At 36.0% G+C, this 27,699-nt stretch overlaps 1 protein-coding gene across 4 annotated transcripts in view; it reads left to right on the top strand.

Moving 5' to 3' along the window:
* The window catches only part of KIF27 (kinesin family member 27), an 84,596-nt gene that overhangs the window by 36,604 nt on the left and 20,293 nt on the right, over positions 1-27,699 (top strand). For 3 of the 4 annotated variants that reach the window (XM_057722349.1, XM_057722351.1, XM_057722350.1), the window contains 7 exons: positions 4,306-4,475; positions 4,954-5,057; positions 6,637-6,792; positions 9,476-9,681; positions 14,100-14,297; positions 20,000-20,113; positions 22,491-22,667. In XM_057722349.1, the coding sequence (XP_057578332.1) occupies positions 4,306-4,475; positions 4,954-5,057; positions 6,637-6,792; positions 9,476-9,681; positions 14,100-14,297; positions 20,000-20,113; positions 22,491-22,667 (1,125 nt within the window). The remainder of the gene's footprint in view (positions 1-4,305; positions 4,476-4,953; positions 5,058-6,636; positions 6,793-9,475; positions 9,682-14,099; positions 14,298-19,999; positions 20,114-22,490; positions 22,668-27,699) is intronic. The other variant, XM_057722352.1, reaches the window with a different exon arrangement.

Consider the following 27,699-nt stretch of genomic DNA (forward strand, 5'->3'; position numbering starts at 1 on the left):
TGTGACCAAGTGGGATTAAAGGTCCTGACCAGAGGGACTCTGCATTATGTTGAGGAGCGGAAACACTCCCAGTGCTGTTTCCTTCACTATGGATGGACATATATATTCAAATTAGCAAATTCTTTATTGTTGTTGTTGTTTTTTAATCTTTATTGGAGTATAATTGCTTTATAGTATTATGTTAGTCTTTGCTTGTACAACAAACAAATTAGCAAATTCTTAGTTTTGTTTTGTTTTTAAAAATTTCTTTCTACCCCAAAAGAACCCTCCTAGCCACTAAAAGAAGGGGAAAGGGAGAAAATACAAAGGTAATATGATTAGCAGTTTTGAGAGTTCTGTTGCTCCTATTGTGTGTCCAGGAATCCTGGCCCCCTCTCTTGCTTGAACTGCTTACTGCAGCAGACATGAAGGCTTGCATGGGAAGACACAAAGCATGGCAAGCCTTGTTCAAGTCCTGTTTCCTGTTCCATTGTTCTAGAGTGAGGGGAAGGTTTCATATTAAATACCAAAACTAGCTAAGTTAAGCCAAAGAAGACATCTGAAATATCACTTCATTTTTTCCTGGATTTCTGTCTCCTTGGCAGAAGTTGAGCTAATATTTTCTTGAAGTAAAAATAGTCTGACAAGGGAAATATTTCTTCAACTTAAAATACTTTCAAAGGAAAAGGGGGACAATGGCTTAATTAGTTTTTAAAGTGATTACAGAAATAGTTTGATTTTATTTCTTATATGCTTGTTTATACATATTGGAGGGAAAGAGTGAAAAGATCTTATTTATTTTAGAAGTGTATTATGTATATAAATATATATATGTATACTTTTGTAGCTAGCTTTTCTCACTTAATGTATTACAAACACTGGACAGTCATTAAATATTCTATATCATGATTTAGATGGCTAACAATATTTTATCCTAAGTGCATACCATTGTGTACTTTTTCCCTATTGTTGCACATTTAAGTTGTTTTCAACCATCTCTTAATCTAAAAAGTTTAACACCAAGTTGGAATTTTAGAATTTATCTACTTATGTAGAAATCCTAAAGAAATTTCCCCTCACAACTAAATAGTATAATTTATCAAATTGATAGGAAAAAAGAGAAACTCATTTGTCTCAACAGGTACCAGAAACTCATCTAATGTAAACTCGTGTAAAACTGAATCTAAAATAAAATTAAAAAAAAAAAAACAAAACTGAATCTAGATTTAAACTTAAGGAAAAAAATGTAACAGAGGTTTCTATTTTCTTCTTAATGTGGTAAATATAATTAAGGCCAAACGCCAGTGTTATATCAATATATACCAAAAAGACACTTTGGAAGAAAAAAGTTACAAAGGTGGTCCCAGCCATTACTTAGGTTTAAAATAATACCACATATGTTGATGATGCTACCATTTTTCATTGATTGTAAGACCCACTTTTTTTTTTTTCACTTTATCATCTTTGATGGTAGGATATGTTCTACAATTGATGGTATGTCATAGATGATAGCTTTTTTCTTTCTTGATGGTATAAAAATAATGATGTGTCTTACAGTTGATGACATTTTAGATTTGATGAAATATGGTATTATGAAAAGGAAATAAAAGCAATAGGTAAATAATATCACTTTTAGTACTTGACGTAATTGTATAGTGAGAAAACCAACTAAAATGTTCTTAAGGGGTATATTTTTAAAACCTTCTGGAATCTCCAAATTCACAAAAGTGGAAGTATTTGTAAACTCTTTTCTCTTTTTGCTAAAGGAATTACATTTTTATTGAGTCACAGAATTCTCATGCATTAAATCCCATACACTGAAGTCAACAGCCTTTTCAGTTTTCACTAAGATTTTATCTTTCACACAAAGGCCATTTTTTTCTCACAAAATAATTAGTTTTGCTTTTTAATCACTTCTTTGCATACATGGTTGCTCAGGGTGGAGCAGAGCTGTGTGAGATGTGTCTGCTGAGCTTTAACCAGGTTCCCTTGCCAGCCAAGCACTCTCCAGCAAAACATACCAACTTCACAGTAGCAGAATGACAAATTATATCTTATGAACCTTTGTGGAACTCTCAAGTTCAGCTACAGAGTTAAATGTATGAAAGCCACAATCTATGGTAAATGAGTTGTAGCGCATCTCATGAAACAAAATCAAATGCATCACTAGTGAGAAGAGATTATCTTATTGTATGATGATTGAGAATATTATGTTCAGGTCTGGGTACGACACCTTAAGTCAAATTAGATTATTTTTAGAGAACAACCAAGTTGCTGAAGGACCTTGTGGAAAATCTGAAGAAACTCTAGATTTAGTCTGATTCAGAGGGGACATGGTGACTGTTTTCAAATATTTGAAGGCTTATCATCATTGTTAGACTTTGTCTCTAGAACTAGGACCAATGAGATGCCTGCTAAGGGAAGATAGAGGGATTTATTAGTGAGAACTGTCAAAGTAGTGTGAGAGGTCTCAGGGCTTGTGTGGGTCCCCACAGTGAATTTGTTTAAGCAGAGGTCAAGTGATAATTCGCAGTATTACAGAGGAGGGTCAAACATGGGATGAGTTGAACTCTAATCTTTAAAGTTCTGTCCAATCCTGTTGCTATGTATTTCTAGGAAAAAAAATGGTTAGAATAAAAAAATTGCCTTCTAGTTGGATGTACCTCAGTTATCTGAATTATTCCTCAGCTTATTGAGTACTTACATTGTGATCAGTACTGTTTGGGGTATGGTTGAAAATGCAAAAATATCCTTTGTGGGAAGCAGGGAGTGCGGAAGCAACTGAAGAAAGCAGGACCCGACACTTAGGTAGGAAGGGGGCAGATTATAGAAGGCTTTGTGAGCCAGAAGGGGCTAAGAACCATTCTTTTGGGTTCTGACTGTTAAGGAATTAATTTACTGAATGTTACTCATTGTGGCAGAACCTGTTTGGTGTTTATTATTAAGCTGGGTCATTTTGGTTTACTTTGTAAAAGGAAAATTTTAAAGCAAGTTACAATCCCAGAGAACAAAGTTTGATTCTGAACAAAAACTTTTATTTGCTCCTGAAATAAGTCTCTCCCCCCAGATCCCCACCTCCACCCCCAACAAAGAGAAACCTTGAATCCCGTTGGTAATGGTGCAAATGGCCATGCTAGGTACAATGTGCTTGTTAGATACATACTTCTTGGGTTGGTTCGTCTGTAAATAATCTCCCTCGCCCTCCCCTATACCCCAGAATTGGGAGGCCACCTAGAAAACTTTACTCCCCATCCATCATGGTGCTTATGTGACAGATGGTCTTATTGGGTGACCAGCAGTGGAGGCACAAAAATCAGGTATCAAGGAATATCCAGTATCAGGTAGGCTTTTCTGGGAGAGAATATGTAGGGGCCTACATCAGTTGAATCTTGAACACAATATGATATGCACATTCTACTATACATTGTAATTTTAATAGCTTGTAATGATTTATATTAATAAATTGAATGTCTCCTCTGAGATCTTATTACTTACCTTTTTTGAGAAATTACCCTGAAGTTTGGTTATAGAGAAGTAGTTAAAAAGGAAATATTTGGTAACAGAAACTAGAATAAAAGTATAAAGGCAATTTCTAATTCATTGTTGTTTTCTGAGGTGAATTTTGAGAACTTAAGGTCAATAAAAGCATGTTATAGAAAGTTTCCAGGCTAGCACATGAAAATCTCTTTATCCCATGATACATATTAAGTATGTACTTAGAGCATTAATTCACCTATCCCTGACTACCACATGTAAAGTCTCAGTAAATAGATTCAAATTTCCAAATCAGGAATATTTTGCCCTGGCAGAGGGCGTGGCAGTGGCTCTGGATTTCTTCATGTGGTGGGGCTTGGATTAGAGGGGAATTGCAGATGTTTAGCAACACTGCAAAGCTCCAAGTGTTTAGAACTGGGAGGATTGGGTTTGGGGAGGGGGCAACAGTTGTCTCCTATTACACTGAGTATGGGCTTCACATTTGTTGGGGAGTGCCTGAGCTATGTTTAAGAGCTGTGATGTTTTCACCCATGTCGCTTTTTGGTTTCATTTTTGAGTGCTATTTTCCCTGAAGTTATAATTGTAGGGCTTTCTAGAAGAGGAGGAGCTGTGTAGATTCTGAAGTGTGTGTCCACAAGGCACAATAGTATTGTGAAATGAATTTTGACTTTTTTTGTTGGGAGGGGGATGTAGATTTTCAGTGATTGGCTATTTTAAGAGTACCTGTCTAATAATTTCTTAAAAAAACATTTTGAGTGACAAGATAAAAATAGACACTTTTAAAAATCACTCTTTTTTTTGTTGTTGTTGGGTGGGGGAATCACTTGTAAGGTCTACACAAGTGCTTCTGTATACTCTCTGGACCGACTAGTTGCCGGATTTCGAACACGAAGTCAGATGCTGCTAGGTCACTTAGAAGAACAGGATGAAGTCCTCCACTGCCAATTTTCTGATAACAGTGATGATGAAGAGTCAGAAGGCCAAGAGAAATCTGAAATTAGGTATGTTAATTATAAACTGGTTTAATAAACATAATTGCATGATGTAATAAATATATACAGACATAGGTTTTTTTCATTAAAATGTATCTTTTTCCATTTAGTAGAAAAGTAAGTGATTTTTGCTACGTGTACTATCAACTAATGCGTTACAAAAGCAGTGTTTGAATACAAGTCATCAGTCTAACAACTGTAAAATAATTTTGCTTTTAGAGGGTTTAAGGTGGTTAGATTTTCATTTTCAGAGAGAATGATTTTGGATTTCCTAATTCTGCTGCTGCAGTGGCAACAAACATGATGAATTTTCCACTGGGTCCAACATGGTAGAGGATACATTTTCATTTTGTGGAGTATTAGTAAATTCCATTTATTTTATATAATTCATAATTTAAAGAATAATTTTGGGGGAAACTAATTTGAGGGCAGATTAGAAACCACTGAAAGACAAGTTACCTTTGATCCTGATCTTTTTTTTTTTTAGACATAGAGGTCGCTCCTGGATTCAAAAGCCAGGCTCAGTTTGTTCTCTTGTTGAACTGAATGATATTCAGGATCAAACACAAAAGCCAAGATTGGAGAATGAAGGTACACAGACTTTCTCAAGTACTTTAGATCTAATATTTATAAGACACTTCTCTTTTTCTTCAGGCAATAATTTAAGAAGCATCTAGGAATTCTTTCAAAGGCGGGAACTTGATTAAGAGTACTTTCCTGACTTTCCTTTGTATTCTCTGTTCTAACTCTGATTTTTTGTCCTTTTTTACTCCTTAATAAAAAAGTTTTTCCATCAGTCAGTTCTAGCTAGAGTTATAGGCTAAATCTCTCAGAATAGGGATTTTATATTCAAAGCTGAGTCAATATACATTGTACTCCTGACTTGTTTAAAATACACCTTAAGTAATTTACTAGGTGCCTACTTTAGGGCTTTACTGGCACCCATGCCTACCATTAGTGATATATTTGGCATTAGAGCTAGCTTAGTCTACAGAGTGCTTGTAGTATTCACAATTGACAAGAATTTTTATGCATCAAAAACCAGTATAAAAGACATTTATGTTGCAAATACTATGCGAGGAGATTTTAGCTCATTTCTCTTGGCCTATGAGTGGTCAAAACACAAAGAGTAAGAGTACAGAGCATATAAATAACATAATAAATCAGTCCTACACTGTGAAAGTAGCATCTTTTAAAGAGCCTATGCATGTGATATTAAAGAATGAAACAAGGGACTTCCCTAGTGGCGCAATGGTTAAGAATCTGCCTGCCAATGCAGGGGACACGGGTTCGATCCCTTGGCTGGGAAGATCCCACATGCCACGGAGTGACTAAGCCTGTGTGCTGCAGCTACTGAGCCCGTGTACCACAACTACTGGAGCCTGTGCGCCTACAGCCCGTGCTCTGCAAGAAGAGAAGCCACTGCAATGAGAAGCCTGTGCACCACAATGAAGAGTAGCCCTGCTCACCACAACAAGGGAAAGCCTGCGCACAGCAACAAAGACCCAATGCAGCTAAAAATAAATAAAATTTTTTAAAAAGTGAAACAAATTTTAAAAATGTATAAATAATATATATAAGTGCTACCAAGTAGCTATCCTTGTTACTGGTCTACAACCAGGTAAGAAACATGTCAGAATGTAAATCAGTATAGTAGCTCCTTCATTGAGAAAGTCATACTATGAAAAAATGTCAGCAGAACTAAAACAGTGAGATGATTAGTTTATATTCTGGTGCAAGACAGTAACAAACAGTGCAGGGCCGCACTCTGATTAGCCTGGGGTAGACTACATTCTCTGAACTACAAGTTAATAGTTAAATTAAAACCTCTACCTGTCTGGAGATTTTATACCTTTCTTAAATAACTCAGGTTTAAAGAAAAAGGAAAATTGCAGAATATCTAAGGGCAATGCAAAATTGTGTATCAGAACCTATAGGATATGACTAGAGCATATATATATGTTTTAAGGAAAGGAAAACTCACTGTAAGCTGGAAAACTAAAGTCGCAATTGCCATGTATTTTTGCCTCTTTTTTTTTCTTCTTCTCTGTCCCTTCCTCTGTTACCTCTAGACTGCTTCTGTGTCTGCTTTTTTTAAAAAAACTCTACTTCTGCTGACTGTTTCTAAGCAGATAGTTTTATTTCTCAATTTGTTTCTTTTGTTTTAAAGATTTAAAGATTGAATGTCTCCAGGAGAGTCAAGAGTTGAATTTGCAAAAATTAAGGAATTCAGAACTTATACTTACTGAAGCTAAACAAAAACTGAGAGAACTTACTATTAACATCAAGATGAAGGAAGATCTGATTAAGGAATTAATTAAAACAGGTAATAGTACCCTGTGAACCAGCTTATTTGAGAAAGAAAATCTTCTAAAGTTGCTTCTGATGTTGTAACACTTTAATTTTTGACGCTCAGGACTATCCTCGTTAGCTTGGAATTTGGTATAACAAGGTGTGCTCTAGAGCCAATATGTGGAGGTTAATTATCAAAAGAACTCTGTTATATTTGATTTCATCTATGAATTGTTCTAACCACTGTGAATTCTGTGTTCTAAAACTCTATATGGCACTTAATGTTTTTTGCCACTTTTTAAGAAATATTAAACTAGGCATCTGGGAATAAATCTGAGATGTTTTCCTAACTCATTTTAGTAAATACTTATTTTAAATTATTACTTTTTATTTTCTTGGATAGTTAATTTTTAACATTAATTATAAACTATATGTTTTAAATGTAGATAATTTTTGTTTTTTCTGAATATGTAAGGATTTGTCCTTGAGAGCTGTCCTCTTGAGTTAGCTGAGCTTTCAGCTCCTCCCCCAGTCTCTAATTCTACCAGGGGCGTATGTACCACATCCTCTCCTCACTCTCCAACTCCATTACGCTTGCCCTAAACTGCACATCTCAAGCTGTTTGGGTTCCTCCCACTAAAATACTCAGAGTGTAAGGCTTGACTACTCTGAAATTCAGTGAAGAATTGAAGGAACAAGACACACTAGCATTTCTTTTCCCCAGTTTCAATGTAAAACAACTCTGGTCACATTTGGGGGAACTGAAGGAGATACTATCTTCCTATTCTTCAAGCCCAAGACTATAATCACACTCAAACTACATGAATTGTGGGTCCCAAATCCTCTACAGCAAGGAGAAACCTGCCTTGCCTCTCCCTCCTCTATCCTGCAAGCATGCTTTCTGGCTGTCAGTCCTCTTTTCTCAGCTTCCTCTCCCATAGCTGCTGTCCAAAGCATTTACCTTTCTTATTCCTAGTGATGTATGGGCTCTGCATCATCCCAGCTCCAGTTATCCCAGATGTTTGATTTTGACCATGCTCCTTCCTTATAGGCAGGATCAATGCCAGTAAACCTCTCTTAGGAGTATCTAGAAAATGGTTTGGGGGTTTAAATAGTTTCTCCATCTCCGTGATTTCAGGGTACTGCGTGTAGAACTTGAGGATATTTACTGCTCTGAAATAAATGATGTTCTTTCAGATAGGTTATCTCACCATGGGATATCTAACTAAACAAGCACACTTTTGTAGCCTGGTATACCCATCCTGGCTGCCTTAAAACAGAGGATACCTGAACTTAAACAGAGAAGGACCTCTTCTTGCTCATTAGAACGAAGGGCAGTTTGGAGCATCTCACCTTAGAAACAGTGATTAGCAAAAGAGTCAATGTGTACTTACTTTTAAGAGTCCTCTCACTAAATGAAGACTTCCCCAAACATCAATTTTAATACACATTTTTTCACATTTTAATATCTCTGAAATCAGGATGCACCTTGAAAATTGGTGGCATTTTAGCATATTATCATGGTGTAATTGGTACTGTATTTTGTTTCTTAGTGGTTCATAAAATATTGGTGTGTTAATTTATGGGGTCTTAGATTCATTAAAACATTGTTCTTATATGTATTTTAAAGTTAGTCAAAATCATAGAATTGTAGAGCCAGAAGACAACTTACAGTGCATTTAGTTCAATAACTCCTTTAATTAATATGTTAAGAGATTTTTAGTATACCAGTATAACAACGTGTCCCAGTGATTATTCATCCCATGAGCTCTAGACTCTTACTTCCCAGTGCCACGAGTTTGCTAGTCTAGTTCAGGGACAGTTGACTAATCGGAATAAATCAGAACCAAGTTTTTAGGGTCGGTAGCTGGACTTAGAATGCCAAGAGATGTAGAAATATCTATATTCTGTTTTTCTCTATGTTCTAAATATTCACAAGAAAAGCATTTTTACAAAATTTGTCTTTAACAAGATCAAAGGAAAAAGGAAAGGGGCCAGCTCTAGATTAAAGGATTCTTAAGAAACATAACAATAAGATGTATTGTGGCCTTGTTTGGATTGTGATTAAAATAGACTAATTGTAAAAGACATTTTGAGACAATTGGGGAAGTCTGAATAGGGACTGGTGGGCATTAGCATTCTTAGGTACACTAATGACTTTTTGGTTATTTCTATATTCTGTATAGATGCTTATTGCAGTATATGTAGGTAATGGTATGACATCTGGGATTGCTTTAAGCAAAATCTTGACAACTCTTGAATCTGTGTGATGGAGGTTCATTATATTATTTCCCTACTTTTGATATGTTGAAAAATTTTCATAATAGTAAAAATAAAAAAAGAATTCAGAGACTGATTATGGGTAGTAGGAAGACAAAGTGCAGTAATAAGCAAGAGGCCAAAGAGTTACCCCAAATACCTTTTTAACTGGAGTTTGATGTCAGCAAAGGTAAACTGCAAATTCAGAACAAAAGATGAATCAGGGAGAAGATAGAATGGCACCAGATGGGGACAGTCACTAGGAACTAATTATTAAGAGACCAGGTGGCAAGTTGCATTTGATGGGGATGGGAGGGGACAGTTGGGTTTTTAATGCCGTGCCTTAAATAGCTACACTGCCCAGCTTTTTAAGCTTTAGGGGAATTTTATGTTTTTAGTGTCTTACTTAGTTTTTTAAACATAATTTATAATTGTTATTGTTATTATTATTATTGAAGGTAATGATGCCAAGTCTGTAAGCAAACAGTATTCTCTGAAAGTAACAAAACTTGAGCATGAAGCAGAGCAGGCAAAGGTGGAATTGACTGAAACGCAAAAGCAGCTAGAGGAACTGGAAAACAAACATCTTTCTGATGTTGCTTTGAAAGTAAAATTACAGAAGGAATTCCGTAAAAAGATGGATGCCGCGAAGCTGAGAGTCCAGGTAATTTAAAAAATGTAATTGAGAAAACTTATTTAAGGCTTCCTGCTTTTGAGGATTCTTATACCTAGTTAGGAAGGAAGTGTAGGATTCAATTTTTACTACCGGGATGGCAAGTTTTCTTTTCCAGTATGCTGGTGGGTTTACATAATTTTACTCTGGATAGTATATTTCTTCATTCAAGAAGTGTATTATTTTAATCTTTTAATCAAAAACCACATGGTAAGAAATAAAGATAACTACAGAAGTAGTGTCATTTTCTGAAGGACAAAAATGGTTAACTAATGATTAAATAATACATATAAAACATCCGGTAAGTATGTAGCACTTTCTTGACACTCAACAAAGGATAACTATTTCAGACAGTTTTCTGAAATCATAACTGATTGGTTTAAGAAAGGTTAATAACTTTAAGTACTACATCTTATTCTTAATTTCCTAATGCTAGACTTTGCTATAACTTCAAACATAGTTACAGTTTAAAAATTCTGTTCTATGAGAAATATTCCATTACAGAGAGATTTTGTGTATGAAGCCGTTCCCAGATGCTTTTGGTATAATCAGGGAGCTTTGTTAGTTTGCTTATAATGAATTTACTAAAAATGCCGTTTCCATTTCTTTTGATTCATAATCTATTGCTTTCGTATTGTTTCCACCATAGGTAGAATGGAATGGTAGTTAGCCTAGTCAGAGCATTAGTTATCTGTATTTGAATCTGTGCCACAGTTATTTTCTTTCAACAAGTTAGGTGTTCACTGCGTACCTCCTGTATGCCAGGTCCTATTCTAGGTGGGGATGCAGATGAGAACAGAGCAAAAAAGTCGCTCCTCCTAGGATTTTGAATGCTATCTCAAACATCTGAAAACTGGCACAACAGTGTAAAGCAGTTATATTCCAATAAAGAGCTTAAAACAAAAACAAAAACATTTAGACATCGCCATTAAAATTTTTTTACTTAAGTAGCCTCTCAAGTCAACACCAAGTTAAAATAACATGACTTGACACTTTGCACTTTCCTTCAGAATACATATTTTCGCTTAGCAATTCACCTCAGAGAGTCTTGGGATCAATTCTTTTTTATTTCTTGACCGTTTAAATTAAGGTTGTGATGTCTAACAAAGTATTTATTTAATCAAAATATTAGTAGAACAAAACAGGAGTTCTCCTTTGTGATTATTATTAAATTTATTTATAATTTCATAGGTTTATATCCTACCTTCAGTTCTGATTGTAATTCTTATACTCAATAAGTAAGAACCAATCTTGTACTGGTAATCAGTCTATTCAGATTTTCTATATCTTCATGATTCAGTCTCAGAATTTTGTGTGTATCTAGGAATTTATCCATTTCTTCTAGGTTATCCAATTTTTTGGTATATAATTGTTGATCATATTCTCTTATGATCCTTTGTATTTCTCTGGTATCAGTAGTGACTTCGCTTTCGTTTCTGATTTTATTTATTTGGGCCCTCTCCTTTTTCTTGATGAGTCTGGCTAAATTGTCAATTTTATTTATCTTTTCAGAGAACCAGCTCTTAGTATCATTGATCTTTCTCTGTTGTTTTTTTAGTCTCTATTTCATTTATTTCTGCTCTGACCTTTATTATTTCTTTTCTTCTACTAACTTTGTGCTTTGCTTGTTTTTCTTTTTCTAGTTCCTTAAGGTGTAACGTTAGATTGTTTATTTGAGATTTTCCTTGTTTCTTGAGGTAGGCCTGTATCACTGTGCACTTCCCTCGTAAACTACTTTTGCTGTGTCGCATAGATTTTGGACAGTTGTGGTTCCATTTTCATTTGTCTCAGGTATTTTTCGATTCCCTCTTATTCCTTCCTTCCTTCCCTCCCTTCCTCCCTCCCTCCCTGCCTCCCTGCATTGGGTCTTTGTTGCTGTGCGCAGGCTTTCTCTAGTTGTGGTGAGCAGGGGCTACTCTTTATTGAGGTGTGCGGGCTTCTCATTGTGGTGGCTTCTCTTGCTGTGGAGCAGGGGCTCTAGGCACCCAGGCTTCAATAGTTGTGGCACACGGGCTCAGTGTTTGTGGCTCACGGGCTCTAGAGTGCAGGCTCAGTAGTTGTGCACATGGGCTTAGTTACTCTGAGGCATGTGGGATCTTCCCGGACCAGGGATCAAACCCATGTGTGTCCCTTGCATTGGCAGGTGGATTCTTAACCACGGTGCCACCAGGGACATCCCCCCACTTTGATTTCTTTATTGACCCATTGGTTGCTTAGTAGCACAGTGTTTAGTCTTCACGTACTTTTATTTTTTCCAATTTTCTTGAAATACTCCAAATTATTATTTTTCTAAGTTGTTTATTATATTTACCATATAAATCTATAGCTTAAGCCTTGTTTGTAGATTTAACAAAGATTACTTTTATGGTTGAGATTAAAAGGTTAAATGAGAGATTATTAATAAGGTTTGTGAATTATCATGTTCTTTTTTGTTTTCCATGTTTCTTGCTGTGTATCTTTTTCTGCTGAGGGTACTGATAGGAAGAGGAAAGAACTTAAGTTCAAAAGAAACATCTCATAGGCTGAGGACTGAAATAAGTTTCCCATATAGTTTTAGAGATTTCTATGGCTTTGCTGTATGCATGCACAGCTGATGGGGATGAGGATGCTAAAGATGATGAGGATGGTGGTAGGGATGAGAAGGAGGGTGATAGTTAAGTGTCTGTGAAGTGCTGTATACATACTAGATGTTTTATATGTATTATTTAATCATTTAATCCTTTTTACACTCTTACGAATGAGGAAGCTGAGGTTTACAAAGGTAAAATAACTCAGTCACATAATTGTGATGATAATGGTTTTCAGTACTCTAATATTACATTCCGTTTTAAAATATTGAAATACTAGTGGTTTTATTGCTATAATGAAGTTATTTTAGTTTTTAAAACTTAAAAAATTTGTTTTAACTAAAAAAAATCTAAAATCTGTTTTCTTTGTCTTTAGATATATATAGCGTTATATGCTGCATTAGTATTTTAATGCTAACAGAGGTGCATGTTTGAGCATCTGTGGAATAAGTGCAAAAGACAGTGACAACCTATCTCACTTTTAAATAAGATTATCAGTACTTATACTGATATTTTCAGTATCATATGGAAAAGACACTAAAATGCTAGTATTAACATTTTTTGCTCCAGTATTGCAATTACTGTCAAAAATAAGTGACGAAGCCAGGATCCAAATCCAGGCATGGGAAACTGCAGAGTCCTGTGGCCTCCAAGCTAGTAGTACACAAAGTAGTCCATCTGCAGATTGTTCATTATTGGTCTGTAATGAGATAAAGGTAAATGGGAGCACAGCTTCCCTCATCAACAAAGCCTTACATGAAAACACCGTCAGCTGAATCTAATAATGTGCTTCATGGTGCAGGCTGACAACAGTCTGTGACTGGTACTGGTCCACAGACCACACTTTGAATAGCACTGCACTAAGCTGCAATGCCTCTGTGAGTACTTAGTTTAATTAAAACAAAATGTGTTTATGTCAACAGCTTATTGCCAAGATAAAGGAAATAATTAATTGTAGTTTGAATAACTTACAAATGACCTCACCTTAACTTCTTTATGTCACGTAAGAGGTACTTAATGCAGTGCTAAAGTACATAATACAAATCTAATATATGTTTGATCAGGATTAAATTGAAACACTCTGGTATTTTATACTAGTAAACTCTTCACAAATGTTCACAAATTTTTAATGCTATCTACGGATAACTTTAGCTAGAGAGGAAAAGCTTTATTTAAGATAATTAAAATAGTAATTATAATCGTTGGTCACTCTCAGGGAAAATGGTATCATTTCTGATCCTCTTAACTCAGGGATTAATGACAGGCTACAGCTGGGTATAAAGATGAGCACAGTGGAATACTGTGCAGTCACACAGAAAGAACAAATCTACGTGAAAAGACCTCTAAGATAAGTTAAATAGGAAAAAAAAAAAGGAGGTGGAGAATAGTCTACCTAGACTATATATAAAGTTACTTATGTGCGTATAAATTATTTCTCAAAGAATATTTAAGAAATTGGTAATTTTGTTTCAGGAAGCAGGACAGGTAGGTTAGCCATCTGAAATGAGTCTTTTTAAATGTAAGTTCAGTTTTGTATTGTTTTAATTTTTATTATATACACAAAATATTTTAAAATTAAAACAATAAAAAAAGCTACAATGTCAATTTTGTTCTGTTTGGCTGTCAGCACCAGGAAGTCTCATCATTCTTTACATCTGGTGAAAATTATGATACTTGCCCGATTGTAAAAGTATAAATGTAGAAAACATTTGTGAAACTATCAAGAATAAATTAAAATCTAGGCAAAAATGCCTACCTGTGTCATTAAATGAAAAGTTAAAATTTACTGGAGGGATATGAGAGATGCAGTTTTTCATTGTGAAATATTCCATATGATCCCAGGTCTTACAGAAGAAGCAACAAAATAGTAAGAAATTGGCATCACTGTCGATCCAGAATGAGAAACGTGCTAATGAACTAGAGCAGAATGTAGATCACATGAAATATCAAAAGGTACAGCTGCAAAAAAGACTTCGAGAAGAGAACGAAAAAAGGAAGCAACTGGATGCAGAAATTAAGCGGGATCAACAAAAAATCAAAGTAATATTGTCATACTTTCCTGCTAAGCATAATACGAAATGTTCAACGGCTCAGAGCTAACAAGACCAAGGTCTTGATTCAGTTGGCTTATGAGATATCTAACCTTGGCCTGTCCTTGACTGCTGTCCTCATTCACTTTAAAACTTTGTTGATCTACATAGTAAAAGCTATTTATTGAATTCTGAGTACTTTTCTTGAAGGCTTTGACTTCACAAAAGTGCAGTGATAATTTCTCTAACTAGGACCTTAACTTCAGTTTTGAGGCTGTCAAAAACATAAATTTATAAAGCTGACTTTCTAAAAAAATATCTAACATTTGAATAGGGTTTCCCATTTTCAACGTGCTTTCAGACATTCATTGTCCATGTGGCAGCACAGAAAAAAAGTACAAGGGAAAATGGTACCATTTCATTCACAGTGTGTAGAAAAGTGATCAGACCTGTATGCCCAGCAGTTCTATAGAATGGATTGGGCTGGGAAGGTGTCAGCCTGGGCTCTGGAGCCAGGCTAGCGTGTATTCAAATCCCAACTCTCTCACTTCCTGGCTAGACCATTTATTCAGAAAATCACTTACCCTCTCTGTGTCTGTGTGTTCTTATCTAAAACGGCTTTATCATCCTTGCCTTAGTAGGGCTCTTTGGAAGACGAGGGCGATGATGATGACCATGGCAGCAGCAATAACAAGCACTCATCTGGCACTGTGCACCAGGCTCTGCTCTGTTGAAATGTTAAGCTGAACCCAAGGCTTAGAAGATAGAGATTTCCTAGATTTAAAAAAAACTCTGGAAAATAATATATTCTCAGACCTTAAAAAAGAGACAGAATTTAGTGATGGAAGGGAACTTAAAGAGCATTTAAGCCAAGTTACTGATTCTTTTTTTTTTAACAGCTTTATTGAGATATACCTCACGTATCGTACAGTTCACCCATGTAAAGTATACAGTTCAATGAGTTTTGGTGTATTACATTATTGATTCTGTTAATTGTGGTAAAATATAATATAACATGAAATTGACCATTGTAACCTTGTTTAAGCATATAGTTCAGTGGCATTAATTACATTCACAGTGTTGTACAACCATCACCACTATCTTTTTCCAAAACTTTTTCATCACCCTTAATAGACACTCGGTAACCATTAAGCAATAATTCCCTTTCTCCTCTTCCCCCCAGCCCTGGTAACCTGAATCTACTTCTGTCTTCATGAATTTGCCTATTCTAGATATTTCATAAAAGTGAAATCATAAAATATTTGTCCTGTGTCTGGCTTATTTCACTTAGCATAATGTTTTCAAGGTTCAGCCATGTTGTAGTATATATCAGAACTTTATTCCTTTTCATGGCTGGGTAATATTCCATGGCATGTGTACACAACATTTTGCTTCTGCGTTTATCTAATAGACACTTGGGTTGTTTCCACCTTTTGGCTATTGAATAATGCTGTGATAAACATTGGCATACAAGTAACTATTCAAGTTCCTGCTTTCAGTTTGGAATTGAAATACCTGGGTGTGGAATTGCTGGGTCATTTGCTAATTCTGTGCTTACTTTTTGAGGAACCACCAACTATTTCTGACAGTGGCAGTACCATTTTACATTCTCACCAGCAGTGTATGTGGGGTCTTGATTTCTCTGCATCTTCGTCAACACTTGTTATTTTCTGTGCTTTATCTCATTTGTCTTTTTCTCTTTTCTGTATTTTTAGATTTTCCTTTTCTCCTCGATTCTTTCTTTAAACATCTTGAACTTTTCTCATCCTAAAATTATTCACCTTCAACTTTACGCTTCTCTCTTTCTCTTCTCCCCTTTACAACCAAACTTCTTGGAAAGTTTGCTATATTTGATTCCATTTCCTTTCTTCTCATTTGTTCTCTTATCCTCTCCAGTCTGGTTTCTGGGTCTTGGGTGTACCATTCACTTCAAAGCTCTTGAGAAGTTCACTAGTGCCCTCTCTGTCACTGTAGTCCTTACCACTGTAGCTGCATCCAGCATAGTTCACCACTCCCTCCATCTTGAAATATTTTCCCCTTTGCCTCTGTGAAATTATGCTCACCTTATTTTTTCTTCTCTGCTTGTTTGTTCTTTGTCTTTGCTAGCTTATCCTACATTGTTTTTTCTTTACCTATGGGAATTACTCAAGGCTCTAGCCTGTGCCCTCTTATCTTCCATACTCTGTCCTGGGTGACCTCTCCCCTTGTCTTTTTCCATGACTGCAGTTTAACTCTGACAACTCCTAGATTTAATCCTTAATACCGGATTTGCCATTTGAGCTCTGGATTCATATATCCAACCATTAACAAACATCTTTATTAGTTTATCTTATAGTGAATTCAGGATCTTCCTTACTTGTCTTCCCATTATTCCACCTCCCTGCTTCATTCATGGGGGAGAAAATATAGTTTTCCAGTGTACTTTACATGACTTTTCAATGCATTCAGTTGGGTAAGCTAGAAATTTATCAGTCATCCTTGACTCTGTCCTCTTCCTCATTACCCATATCCAGTGAACCACAAAGTCCTATAGATGGAGTCTTCTAAATATCTTGAATCTATTCAATTCTCATTTCACTGCCAACAACCTAGTCTGTTTGTTGTAGTCCTTCCTCCAATGTGAGGATCAGGCCTGCCTGTCAGTCCTGTGGTCTTTGGATCTCAGCTTCTCATCTCTAATGAACGCTGGCTTAGACCAACAAGACATAGCACTCTTTAAATCTATGTTTAGGGAAAAGAAAAAACTTTTGAGCAGAGCACATAGTCTGCTGAAACGCAACTCTGCCTGTAACTTAAAGTTTTTACATTCTTATCTGGGATAATTTTGTTCCTTCTAGCCATATCTCTCATTCTAGGGAAATATGACCCATTTAAGGTGGAGAATGAGTGTTCCACAAAAAAACAGTCTGCCCCAAAGATATATTGGAGTTTCTACTTCATGCAAAAACAAAACCTGCTCAGAGCCCTAAAGGGTATCTTGTCTTCTGTTTGGAGCTAACTCTAACATTCCATTTTTCATTTGACTAAACCGTTTCCAGAGAATACTATGACTTGTGCATAGGTTCTCCTTAGAGCAGCAGTTCTTAACTGAAGTCCATGGATGAGCTATAAAGAAAAGGTATGGGAATCCCTGAAATGTGATCTGGGCTTTTTACTTCTCTAAGCACCGATTTCCTCATCTATAAAATGGGATTTATAATGGTATGTTTCATAGGATTATTGTGAGGATTAAATGGGGTAATTGAATAGATGTAAACAGTGTAGTACTGTACCTGGTAGACAGTTATTTTAATTTATAACAGGGATTACAATATAAGGTAAAGGTAATAATGTCTAGAGCAACATGCAGAAGAGGGGATTAGACCACCTGAAGTATAGTTTCAAAGCATTTGTAGAAGAATAGGAATAGTAGAGAGTCAGCCCCAGTACAAGGTGCTTTTATTTCAGCATCCTGAAGTTGCTGTGACTATGACGGGCTACATTACAACTGAACTAGAGCTAGGGAAGCATAAAAAATTAATGGATGGTAAATATAACAAGGGCCAAATTCACTCATAATTCAACTCAAGTGAGCATAGAAACTTTCTTTAGTCTATAGCAGACCTGTGTTCTTTATGACACCCCTCCCAGCCTCTCCTGCCCAGTCCGTGTCATGATAATTGCTGGAAATATGGGAACTAACCAGATATCCAATCTGTTTAAACCTTATTCTGATAGTTTAAAGGTTTCCTTCAAATAATTCTCAGTTCTCTTGAATAAGAATATTCAATCACTTGGGCTCTGGCCTCTTCCTCTCCGCGCTTCTCAAAGATAGAGTCAGGTGTATGTGGTGTTCAGGTGTGTAGCTTTATTGCATCACATGGAGTTGAGGAGGAAGGGACTTCCTGAGTTTCAGTTGGTCCTTGGTTGTGATTGGCTGGAGTCTACTCTCCTTTGTCTACCTTTCCTTACTGGCCCCTGATGTGAAGCCGGTATAGATCATAGACTGGCCTCCCTTTCAGCTTAGAGCGTGGAGGTGCTTTGGCTTCATCTCATCTCTTAATGGAATTGCAAAGCCCTGTTGAGACTACAAGGTCTTCCATCTAGCTTCCATCTTAATGGAATTGTAAAGCCCTGTTGAGACTACAAGGTCTTCTATCTCCCGGTGGCCTGTCCTCACCTTCAGTTTTGGGGTCAGTTATCACGGGCAACTGACCCCTGTTTGTTCTCAACTCAGGATCCTCATCATCTGAGGCCAAGCAGTCCAATTAGTCTCTATTTCCTGATCCTACTTCCCTGTTTTTTCAGCAAGACTAGGCAGACCCATTTGGGTATGAGGCCTCTGTGCTGCAGCCCTCATTCTCTCCCTCTGCTCTCATTGATACCTTTATTTATCATCCCCTTTGTGGGCCAAAATTCAGGAAGAGAAAAATTGGGACACACATTTTTCTTACTGTTTTTTTTTCTCCTTTCTGCCATGTCTGGGACTAGAATATGGTAGACTTCCCTTTTACTTCTTTTTTATCAGTACTTCTGAAATTACCTATGGAAAAGATAGAGTTTTCATTTTATTATTAATTTGTCACAGACTAATACCTTTGTAAAACAGGAACTAGTAGAAAAATGAAATAAAAATTAAAATACACAAGTCTATCTTTTAATTATCAGATTCAACAGACAAAACTATTCTGTTAAATTGTTGTAAAAGGTTCTAGACACTTTTTTAAAATAAAATTATTTATTTCATTTTTATTTATTGGCTGTGTTGGGTCTTTGTTACTGCATGTGGGTTTTCTCTGGTTGTGGAGAGTGGGGGCTACTCTTCGTTGTGGTGCGCAGGCTTCTCATTGCGGTAGCTTCTCTTGTTGCAGAGCATGGGCTCTTGGCATGTGAGCTTCAGCACTTGCGACATGCAGGCTCAGTAGTTGTGGCTCACAGGCTCAGTAGTTGTGACACACGGGCTTAATTGCTCTGAGGCATGTGGGATCTTCCCAGCCCAGGGATCGAACCCGTGTCCCCTGCATTGGCAGACAGGTTCTTAACCACTGTGCTACCAGGGAAGCCCAACACTTTTAATTTCTGTACTTATCCATCATGGACCAGTAAGAAATAGCAGTGCAGACCAGCCCACTTGGAGTTCATGGCCTCCTTTCTGATTCCTGCTAAGCTTTGGTGGTGGACAGTAACATTGTCTCTAAGCCCCAGTAGAACACATGGGCCCTCTTGACTTGATTCTTAAGAAGTGAATGGAAACTAAAGGAATTTGGAAAATACTCTTCAGAGGACCATGATCAGTCTTGAAAGACTACTCGCATGCTGCACAATTTGACTTTTGAATGCTGGAAACTGAATATTACTTTTATTTTCACATTTCTTCTGTGATAAATTCTAATGTCCTTGTTGCATATGGGTGCCTCGGGTAGACTAACTGAAGGTAATGAACTCACAAAGGCAGAGGAGAAGAGCAGATTTATAATTTTCATACTCTTATCCCTGTTACGCTAATTTGTAATACTGGCATAGAATGAAAAAATTACCTAGTTTTTCTAGTAAATCCCGATTTTTGCTGAGATTTTATTGGCTTGAATTGAGGGGCTAACATTATTTTCTTCTTAAATAGCCCCAGCCTTCATCTACTCATTTTCTTTCCTTTTAAATGATTATCTGCATAAATATTTAATGATGGCCACGTAGTAAAAGCAATAAGGTGTTTTCAATTCCTGTTTTCTGTAGGAACTACAGTTAAAAACAGAACAGGAAGAAGGTCTAAAACTGGAAGCTGAGGACCTTGATGCATTTAAGATGAAAAGGAGAAAAGGTTCGTTTGGAAGTATAGACCAACTCCAGGTTTGTCAATTCTATTTAGTGTTTCCTGGTTTCTCTTCAATTTGATGATTGTTTAAGTAGAGGTAACAAGTGGTGGACTCTGAATAAAATCTTCAAACACTAGACTTTGCCACTCGAGTGCAAAATTTCTAATATTTCTTCTGAAATTTTTATTATTAAAATTAATTTCTCATTCACATATGTGCTGTATTCTTATTTCAGTAGAAATGGGTTTATGTGAATGTTGTGGAATATAAACACGAAAACTAGATTGTATTTATTTCCATGGTCAAGACTGATTTATTCCCCTGGAAACAGTTATATTTCTAAAGATAAGAGCTCTCTACTCAAACACAACCAAATTGTATATACAGCATATATAATATTTTAAAAACTATTGTTTTAGTGCCACATTTAAAAAATGAAATCTGTAAATTAATATCAAAGTTAAAAGAAACAAAATTTTAATTTTATGAAGTTAGAAATGGCAGTCCTAAAAGTCTTAAAGAAAATTACTGTACTTAAAACTGTAACTATCCTCAAATGCAGATACATCACATTAATTCTGAAAAATTTATTTGATCTCTCTTCTTAAATTTTATATATTTTAATAGTAAAATTTAGGACATGAATGTATTCTCAGTTATTTTACTAGTATATTTAAAAATTGGTAAAAAAAAATTGGTTAAAGAGTTCTCTCTCTGACATGCTTGGTAATAATATTTCTGGGTGGAAGGGTATGTGGGGGAGTAGGAGAGGTAGGAATGCATAGAATAGTTAGATCTGCTTTTCAAAATGTTAAGAATCTAAATTTTAAATGAATACAATAATAGATTCCCACAGCTTGCACTGATTGTGTTGGGTTAAAAATAATAATAAAACAAACAGAAACCTTCATGCTTTTTAATGTTGTAAAACAACATTTTCCGGAATTTGACTCTAAACAAGAACAAGATTATAAATTAATCAATTTGACTATCCAAAGAGCTTGTAATAGGACAATGATTTGATATGAAGCTCTTATCATATCCCATAGGAGCTTCATATCAAATCAATCTCTCCCTCCATTTTTGTGTACATAGTACCTAGGAGTTAGCTGTATATAGCATTTATTATCAACAATCATAATTTTTTGGTTTCTCTCTTGTTGGAATGGAGCTTATAGAAGATCTGTTATTCATCTTTCAGACCCCACTCATAGTCAAGAAATGTTTATAGAATACATTTTAAGTTAATTGCTGTCTTCATAGGGTTTCATATATGGGGTTTCTAAGATATAGTTGGATATAACAAAACTAAAGTATTTCTGTAGTTGTTCTGGGATACCCTTCCTGTTCCTAATAATTGTAGAGCTGCTATTTTAGGCTTCAATATGATTTGGATGTGCTGTTGCTTATAGGACCATAGTATCTAGGTCTGGATGGAAAACTACATAGCTCTGGACCTACTTTGCCTTGGCCACTCTGCTCTCTTTTTCTCATGCATATCCACTGTCTCATTGTCTTAATATAGATTTCTAGGAACAGTTTTTATCAAGTTTGAGAAGAACTGGAAAATGGTACTATATTGATTTGTTTTTGTATTATTTGTTATTTAGGTGGCATTGCTTCATTACCATGTCCCAGTGCAGATGGGCACTTGGTAGAGTTCATCTTGGACAGTCATTACATTCACATTTTTGTTTGTACTTATTTCTAGGTATCCTTAACTCAAGAGAATACGGAGATGTTTGTTTTGGAATTGTTTACAGCTCAGTTTATTTTATTTTGCAATTATTTGATGTGGACAGTCTACAACACAGAGTGGATTTCCATGCTCCATCATCTGTGTCTTCTACTATGTGTACTCATTTATTCACCTCATTGGTTAATTGATTGAATCAGGAATTCATTGTCATTCATTTAACATTTTATTGAAAGCCAATCATGGGCCAGGCAGTATAGCAGGCACTGGGGCTAGAGAGGCAAAAGGCACTGTCCCTGCAATCAGTCAAGGAGCTCAAGTAGGGGAGACAGACTGAAGAGCAATCATCATTATTAGTGCTGTGACAGAGGTGTACACCTCCATAACAGAGGAGATTTCCAGCATGTTCTCAGAACTAACTCAATATGTATAAAGAAACTTGTCAGCCTAAAAAATCCCAGACTCAAACGTATTTGGGGAATAAATTTTAATTCCTTATAAAGCAACACAGAAAGATTTTAACTTAGAAACACTTATTTCTTGACAATTTTGAACAGACACTATTTTGTTATTCTCACTCTTCATTTAAGGTGTTCCAGATAGTTTTTAAATGCTCATTTAAGGTGTTTTAGTCAATCTGAAGTTATATTATTACCATATAAATTTTATGGTGAGGAAAAACAAATTATAACATTTCTTTGGAATTTTAATGTAGAAATTGGATGAGCAAAAGAAATGGTTAGATGAAGAAGTAGAGAAAGTTCTGAACCAACGCCAAGAATTAGGGGAGCTGGAAGAAGACTTAAAGAAACGGGAGGCCATAGTTTGTAAGAAGGAGGCCCTGTTACAGGAGAAGAGCCATCTGGAAAATAAGAAGTTGCGATCTAGTCAGGTATTCTGTTTAATATGCTCTTTGATTCTGGTTGTAAGCCATATAAACTAGGATTTATTTTTCTCTATGAAGTAAATCATACCACTGTAAAGTTAGAAACCAAAAGAAAACTCTTCTGGTTTTCAGTGTATTTCGCTTATTAGTGCTTATTTAATGACCATCAGTAAAATCTATTGCAATCTTGAAGTAAAATGTTCAGTATTCTACCGACTATGATTTATTTATTATTAACTTTTGGGGGTATTTAAAAAATTGTAATGTATTATACATAACATAAAATTTACCATTTTGACCATTTTAAAGTATACAGTTCAGTGGCATTAATTATATTCACAGTGTTGTACAACCATCGTTATTTCCAAACTTTTTATTACCCCAAACAGAAACTCTGTAACCATTAAGCAATAACTCGCCTTTTCTTCTGGCAGCCTCTATTATTAACCTTAGTGGATATTTTAAAAATAAATTGTCAAAACAATGACATGAACATTTAAAAACAACGATTAACCCTCTCCTTGGAAAAAAAAAAAATTGTACCATTTGATACTGTAGAGTGAACGTTGGTAATTTGGAAGAATAGACTTGATAAACGATCTATCACTACTACTCAGGGGTTTGCAGGGTTCCTATAAAAGAAAGAAGATTTTGTATAATGTAGATTTGTTTATTTTTCTAATTATAAAGACAAGGGAATCTTTACAAAAATTTTTGTTGTAGGATTTGGGTTTTATGAGCTAGTCAAAGAAGTGGTTTTATGAAGGACGTAGCCTCAGTTTCAGGTTTTGAAAAAGGAATGACTGTTGAGGGAGTAGAAGGACCAGGAGAAGCATTTTTGGATATATGTGTATATATATATGTATATATATATGATATATACGTATTTTCAATAATAGCAGTAGCAACAATAGCATCTAAAAATGAAGCTGGCTTGCCCCAGACTTCCTATACAAACCTTTGCCCCCAGCTGGCCTTGAGTCCAGGGTTAGTCTATAACATTGAGTCATGGCACAGAGAGATCAATGACCTGCCTGTTTATTACCTACCTTTAATTGAGCATCGAGACCACTAGGATCTGAGGTGATGGTGACGTGTTCTTAACTTCTCCACCTCAGTATAACAGGTGGACAGGCATGGGGACCTGCACTTACCTCTGCTCTGTCCTCTGTTCCCCAAACATGTTGAAATAGCTTTTAGCTGCAGGCTGTTGGACACTGGGCTAGGGGCAGCCCCTCCAACCAGCTTAGTTGCTGGTGCTACATCCAGGTGTAAAATCTTGTTTACATTGTCTGTCAGGGTCAGATTTTAAAAGCTGCCCCCACCCCCCCAAAAAAAACCCGTGTAAATGACAGCAAAGGAGTTTAACAAAGTAACGTATCAAGTGAATAAATAGAAGAAAATAACTGGGACCTTTATGATATGTTTTGTATCACAAAAGAAAAAAGAGGAAAAAGTAAAAAAGGAATGAGAAGGAAACTCTTATTCCTGAAATACACTTACTTTGTGATGCAGGGGGTAAAAAGAAAAGAAAATAGCTGTTTTCTAGTTTCAACAAGATGTAATATTTAGGAATCAAGTACATACTGATATAAGTAGAGAGTGCAAATAAATGAAACCCACAGCAGATCATAGCAAAATTGATTCTTTGAAGGTTGTTTTAATAAAACAGAAGAGAAACGTGAGACATATTTCTGGGTTCTTTTTGAACAAAAGTCATAAGACTATTACATATTTTTTCAGTATTTAATAAATATTATAAGATGCATTCGTATACATTTCAGACAAGAAACACGATATAAAAAAGCCTATATTCATGTCATACAAATTTAACTCAAAATGAATAAAGACCTAGATGTAAGTGCTAAAACTATAAATGTCTTAGAAGAAAACATAGGTATAACTCTTTGTGACCTTGGTTTCTTGGATATTACACCTAAAGCACAAGCAACAAAAGAAACATTAGATAAATTGGACTTCATCAAAATTAAAAAGATCTGTGATGCAAAGGATGTCATCCAGAAAGTGAAAAGACAACCGACAGGATGGGAGAAAATATTTGCAAATCCTTTGTCTGATAAAGGACTTGTATCTAGAATAGATAAAGAACTCTAACAACTCAATAATAAAAAGACAACCCAATTAAAAAATGGGCAAAGATAATAGAAACTTCGTTGAAGAAGATACAAATGGCCAATAAGCACATGAAAAGATGCTCAACATCATCAGCCATCAGGTGAATGCAAATTAAAATTTAAATGAGATACTGCTTCACACATACTAGGATGGCTATAATCAGAAAAATAGATAATTTGTTAGTGAGGGTATGAAGGAATTGGAACACTCATACACTGCTGGTGGGATTGTAAAATGGTGCAGCTGCTTTGAATAACTATCTTGCAGTTCCTCAAAAGGTTAAACATAGAATTACCAAATGACCTAACAATTCCACTCCTAGGTGTATATCCAAGACAAGTAAAGACATATGTGCTTATTCATAATAGCCAAAAAATGAAAACAACCCAAATGTCCTTCAACTGATGAATGTATAAACAAAACGTGGTACATCCATATAATGGAATATTATTCAGCAATAGAAAGGAATGAAGTGGGACTTCCCTGGTGGCACAGTGGTTAAGAGTCTGCCTGCCAATGCAGGGGACGTGGATTCAAGCCCTGGCCCAGGAAAGTCCCACAGCCCGTGCACCACAACTACTGAGCCAGTGCGCTGCAGCTACCAAAGCCCGTGTGCCTAGAGCCCATGCTCTGCAACAAGAGAAGCCACTGCACTGAGAAGCCCACGCACCACAACATAGAGTAGCCCCCGACCACCACAACTAGAGAAAGCCCGCATGCAGCAACAAAGACCCAACGCAGCCAAAAATAAATAAATAAAATAATAAATAAATCTTTAAAAAAAGGAAAGGAATGAAGCACTGTTACATGCTACAACACGGATAAACCCTGAAAATGTTAAGTGAAAGAAGCCAGTCACAGTAGGCAATTCCATAGAGACAGAAAATAGAATACTGGTTACTTAGGACTGGGTGGGGGCTTGGCAAGGAAATGGAATGACTGCTAGTGGGAATGGGGTTTCTTTCTGGGGGCTGATGAAAATGTTCTAAAATTGATTGTGGTAATGGTTGCACAACTTTGCAAATAAACTAAAAACCAAAGAATTATACACTTTAAATAGGTGAACTGTATGGTATGTGAACTATATTTTATTAAAGCTATTACTCAGAAAAACCTATAAACACATAAAGGGAAAAAACAGTAAGAGACAACAGAGGACAAAAGGTTACCAAAAAATGTAAGATGGGAAGCAGATAAATAAGTGGTTCCTGACTTAGCAGAACAGAAGAACCTGAAATCCAGGTGCCTAGAAGAGGGACACCAATGAAAGCCAAACTTTTAGCTTTTAGCTTTCAGCTTTATGAAATATAATTCACATAAACATGAAAAAGACTCAGAAATGAAGAGACCACGATTTTTAGAAGGCAGGAGCAAGGCCTAAGAATGAAAACAGGGCATAGTCAGGAAACCGTCCTTTTCTAGTTCTGGGACGAGATGATTTGTTTTCTGAAGATGGAACCAGGCACAGCAGAGGGCCGGGGTAAGTCAGAATAAACAGGGAATGAATGAAAGTCTGAATTCTGAGATATCCATTTCCTAACCCCTACTTGGATTCCAAAATGCTGACAGTCAGACTTATACTTCCCAGCAGGAGATTGGTGGATTTTTCTGAAACAGCCCCAGAAAAAAAGACCTTAAAAATTTACAGTTGGGAGCCCCCAGCTAAGTGGCCAGATCCCAGATATATCCTGTTGTGACACATCTAACCCACCACAGTTTATCAGCATTTTAATACCTGATCCTTAAGTATCATGGATATTTCAGGAACGCTGCTAACATTAAAGACAGAGGCCAAAACAAAAGGAAAAAAATGTTCAGAGAAATTAGAGACAGAGCAAGGAGCTGAAAAAATTCTTATAAAAACCTCAATATCTTTAAGGTGGTAAAAGATGATACTCTATCCATAAAACAAGAACTGCAGGCTATAAAAAACATGAAAGAACTTTTGGAAATTAAAAGGGTTGGAGGATAATGTTAAAGAAATGCCTCAGAAAGTAAATAAAAAGATAAATGGAAAATAGGAGGAATAAAATTTAATCGGCAGAAAAACCCACAAAGTCCATCATCCAGGTAACAGGAATTCCAGAGAGATACAGCAGAGAAAACAGGAGAAGAGATGAGCAAAGACATAATACAAAACATTTGCCAACACTGAAGATATGAGACTCTGGGTTGAAATAGCTTATCAAAGGCACAGCAAGAGTACCAAAAGTATATCATTGTGAAGTTTTGAGTACACTAAGGGGGAAAAAAAGATCCTGAAAGCTTCCAGATAGAAGACTAGTCACTTGAAAATCTTGAGAGTCAGAATGGCATTGGACTTCTCAACCTTCTTCATTAGAAGTTAAAAGAACTGAAGCAGTCTTAAAACTCATAAGGAACATGGTTTCCAAACAAGGATTCTCTTTTTAGCCTAACTATCAATCAAAACGGGAAGGTAGAATAAGGACATTTTCAGGTGAAAAAAATAATCTGCTACCTAGCCTGTCTCAGGAAACTACTAGAGGATGTGCTCCTTAAAAATGAGGGCACCAGCTATGAAAAAGGAAGACTCAGGATCCTGAAAGTGTAAACTAACTGGAAAATTTCAGGATAATACCAAAGGAAGTCCAAGTCCAATTTGGAAAGGGAGAATGGAGACTCCAGGCAAAATGTTTCCAGAAGAAAATGGAATGAAAAGATTCCCTGATTTAGGTTTTGACCAACCGAAAAATAATGTTGAGAGGAATTTTATAGTTCTGTTGGAGAGGAATTAGTTATAAGGTACCAAAAAAGTTGTTTCCTATGGAAATATGATCATCTTGTACTAGATAGTTCAGATATGAATAATATTCACAAAATCATGTAAACTATTGATTTCATTAAAAACTGTAATACAACTTGGGAGAATAGAGGGAAGGAA

The sequence above is a fragment of the Hippopotamus amphibius genome, chromosome 2 (genome assembly GCF_030028045.1).
Source record: "Hippopotamus amphibius kiboko isolate mHipAmp2 chromosome 2, mHipAmp2.hap2, whole genome shotgun sequence".
Classification (NCBI taxonomy): Eukaryota; Metazoa; Chordata; class Mammalia; order Artiodactyla; family Hippopotamidae; genus Hippopotamus; species Hippopotamus amphibius.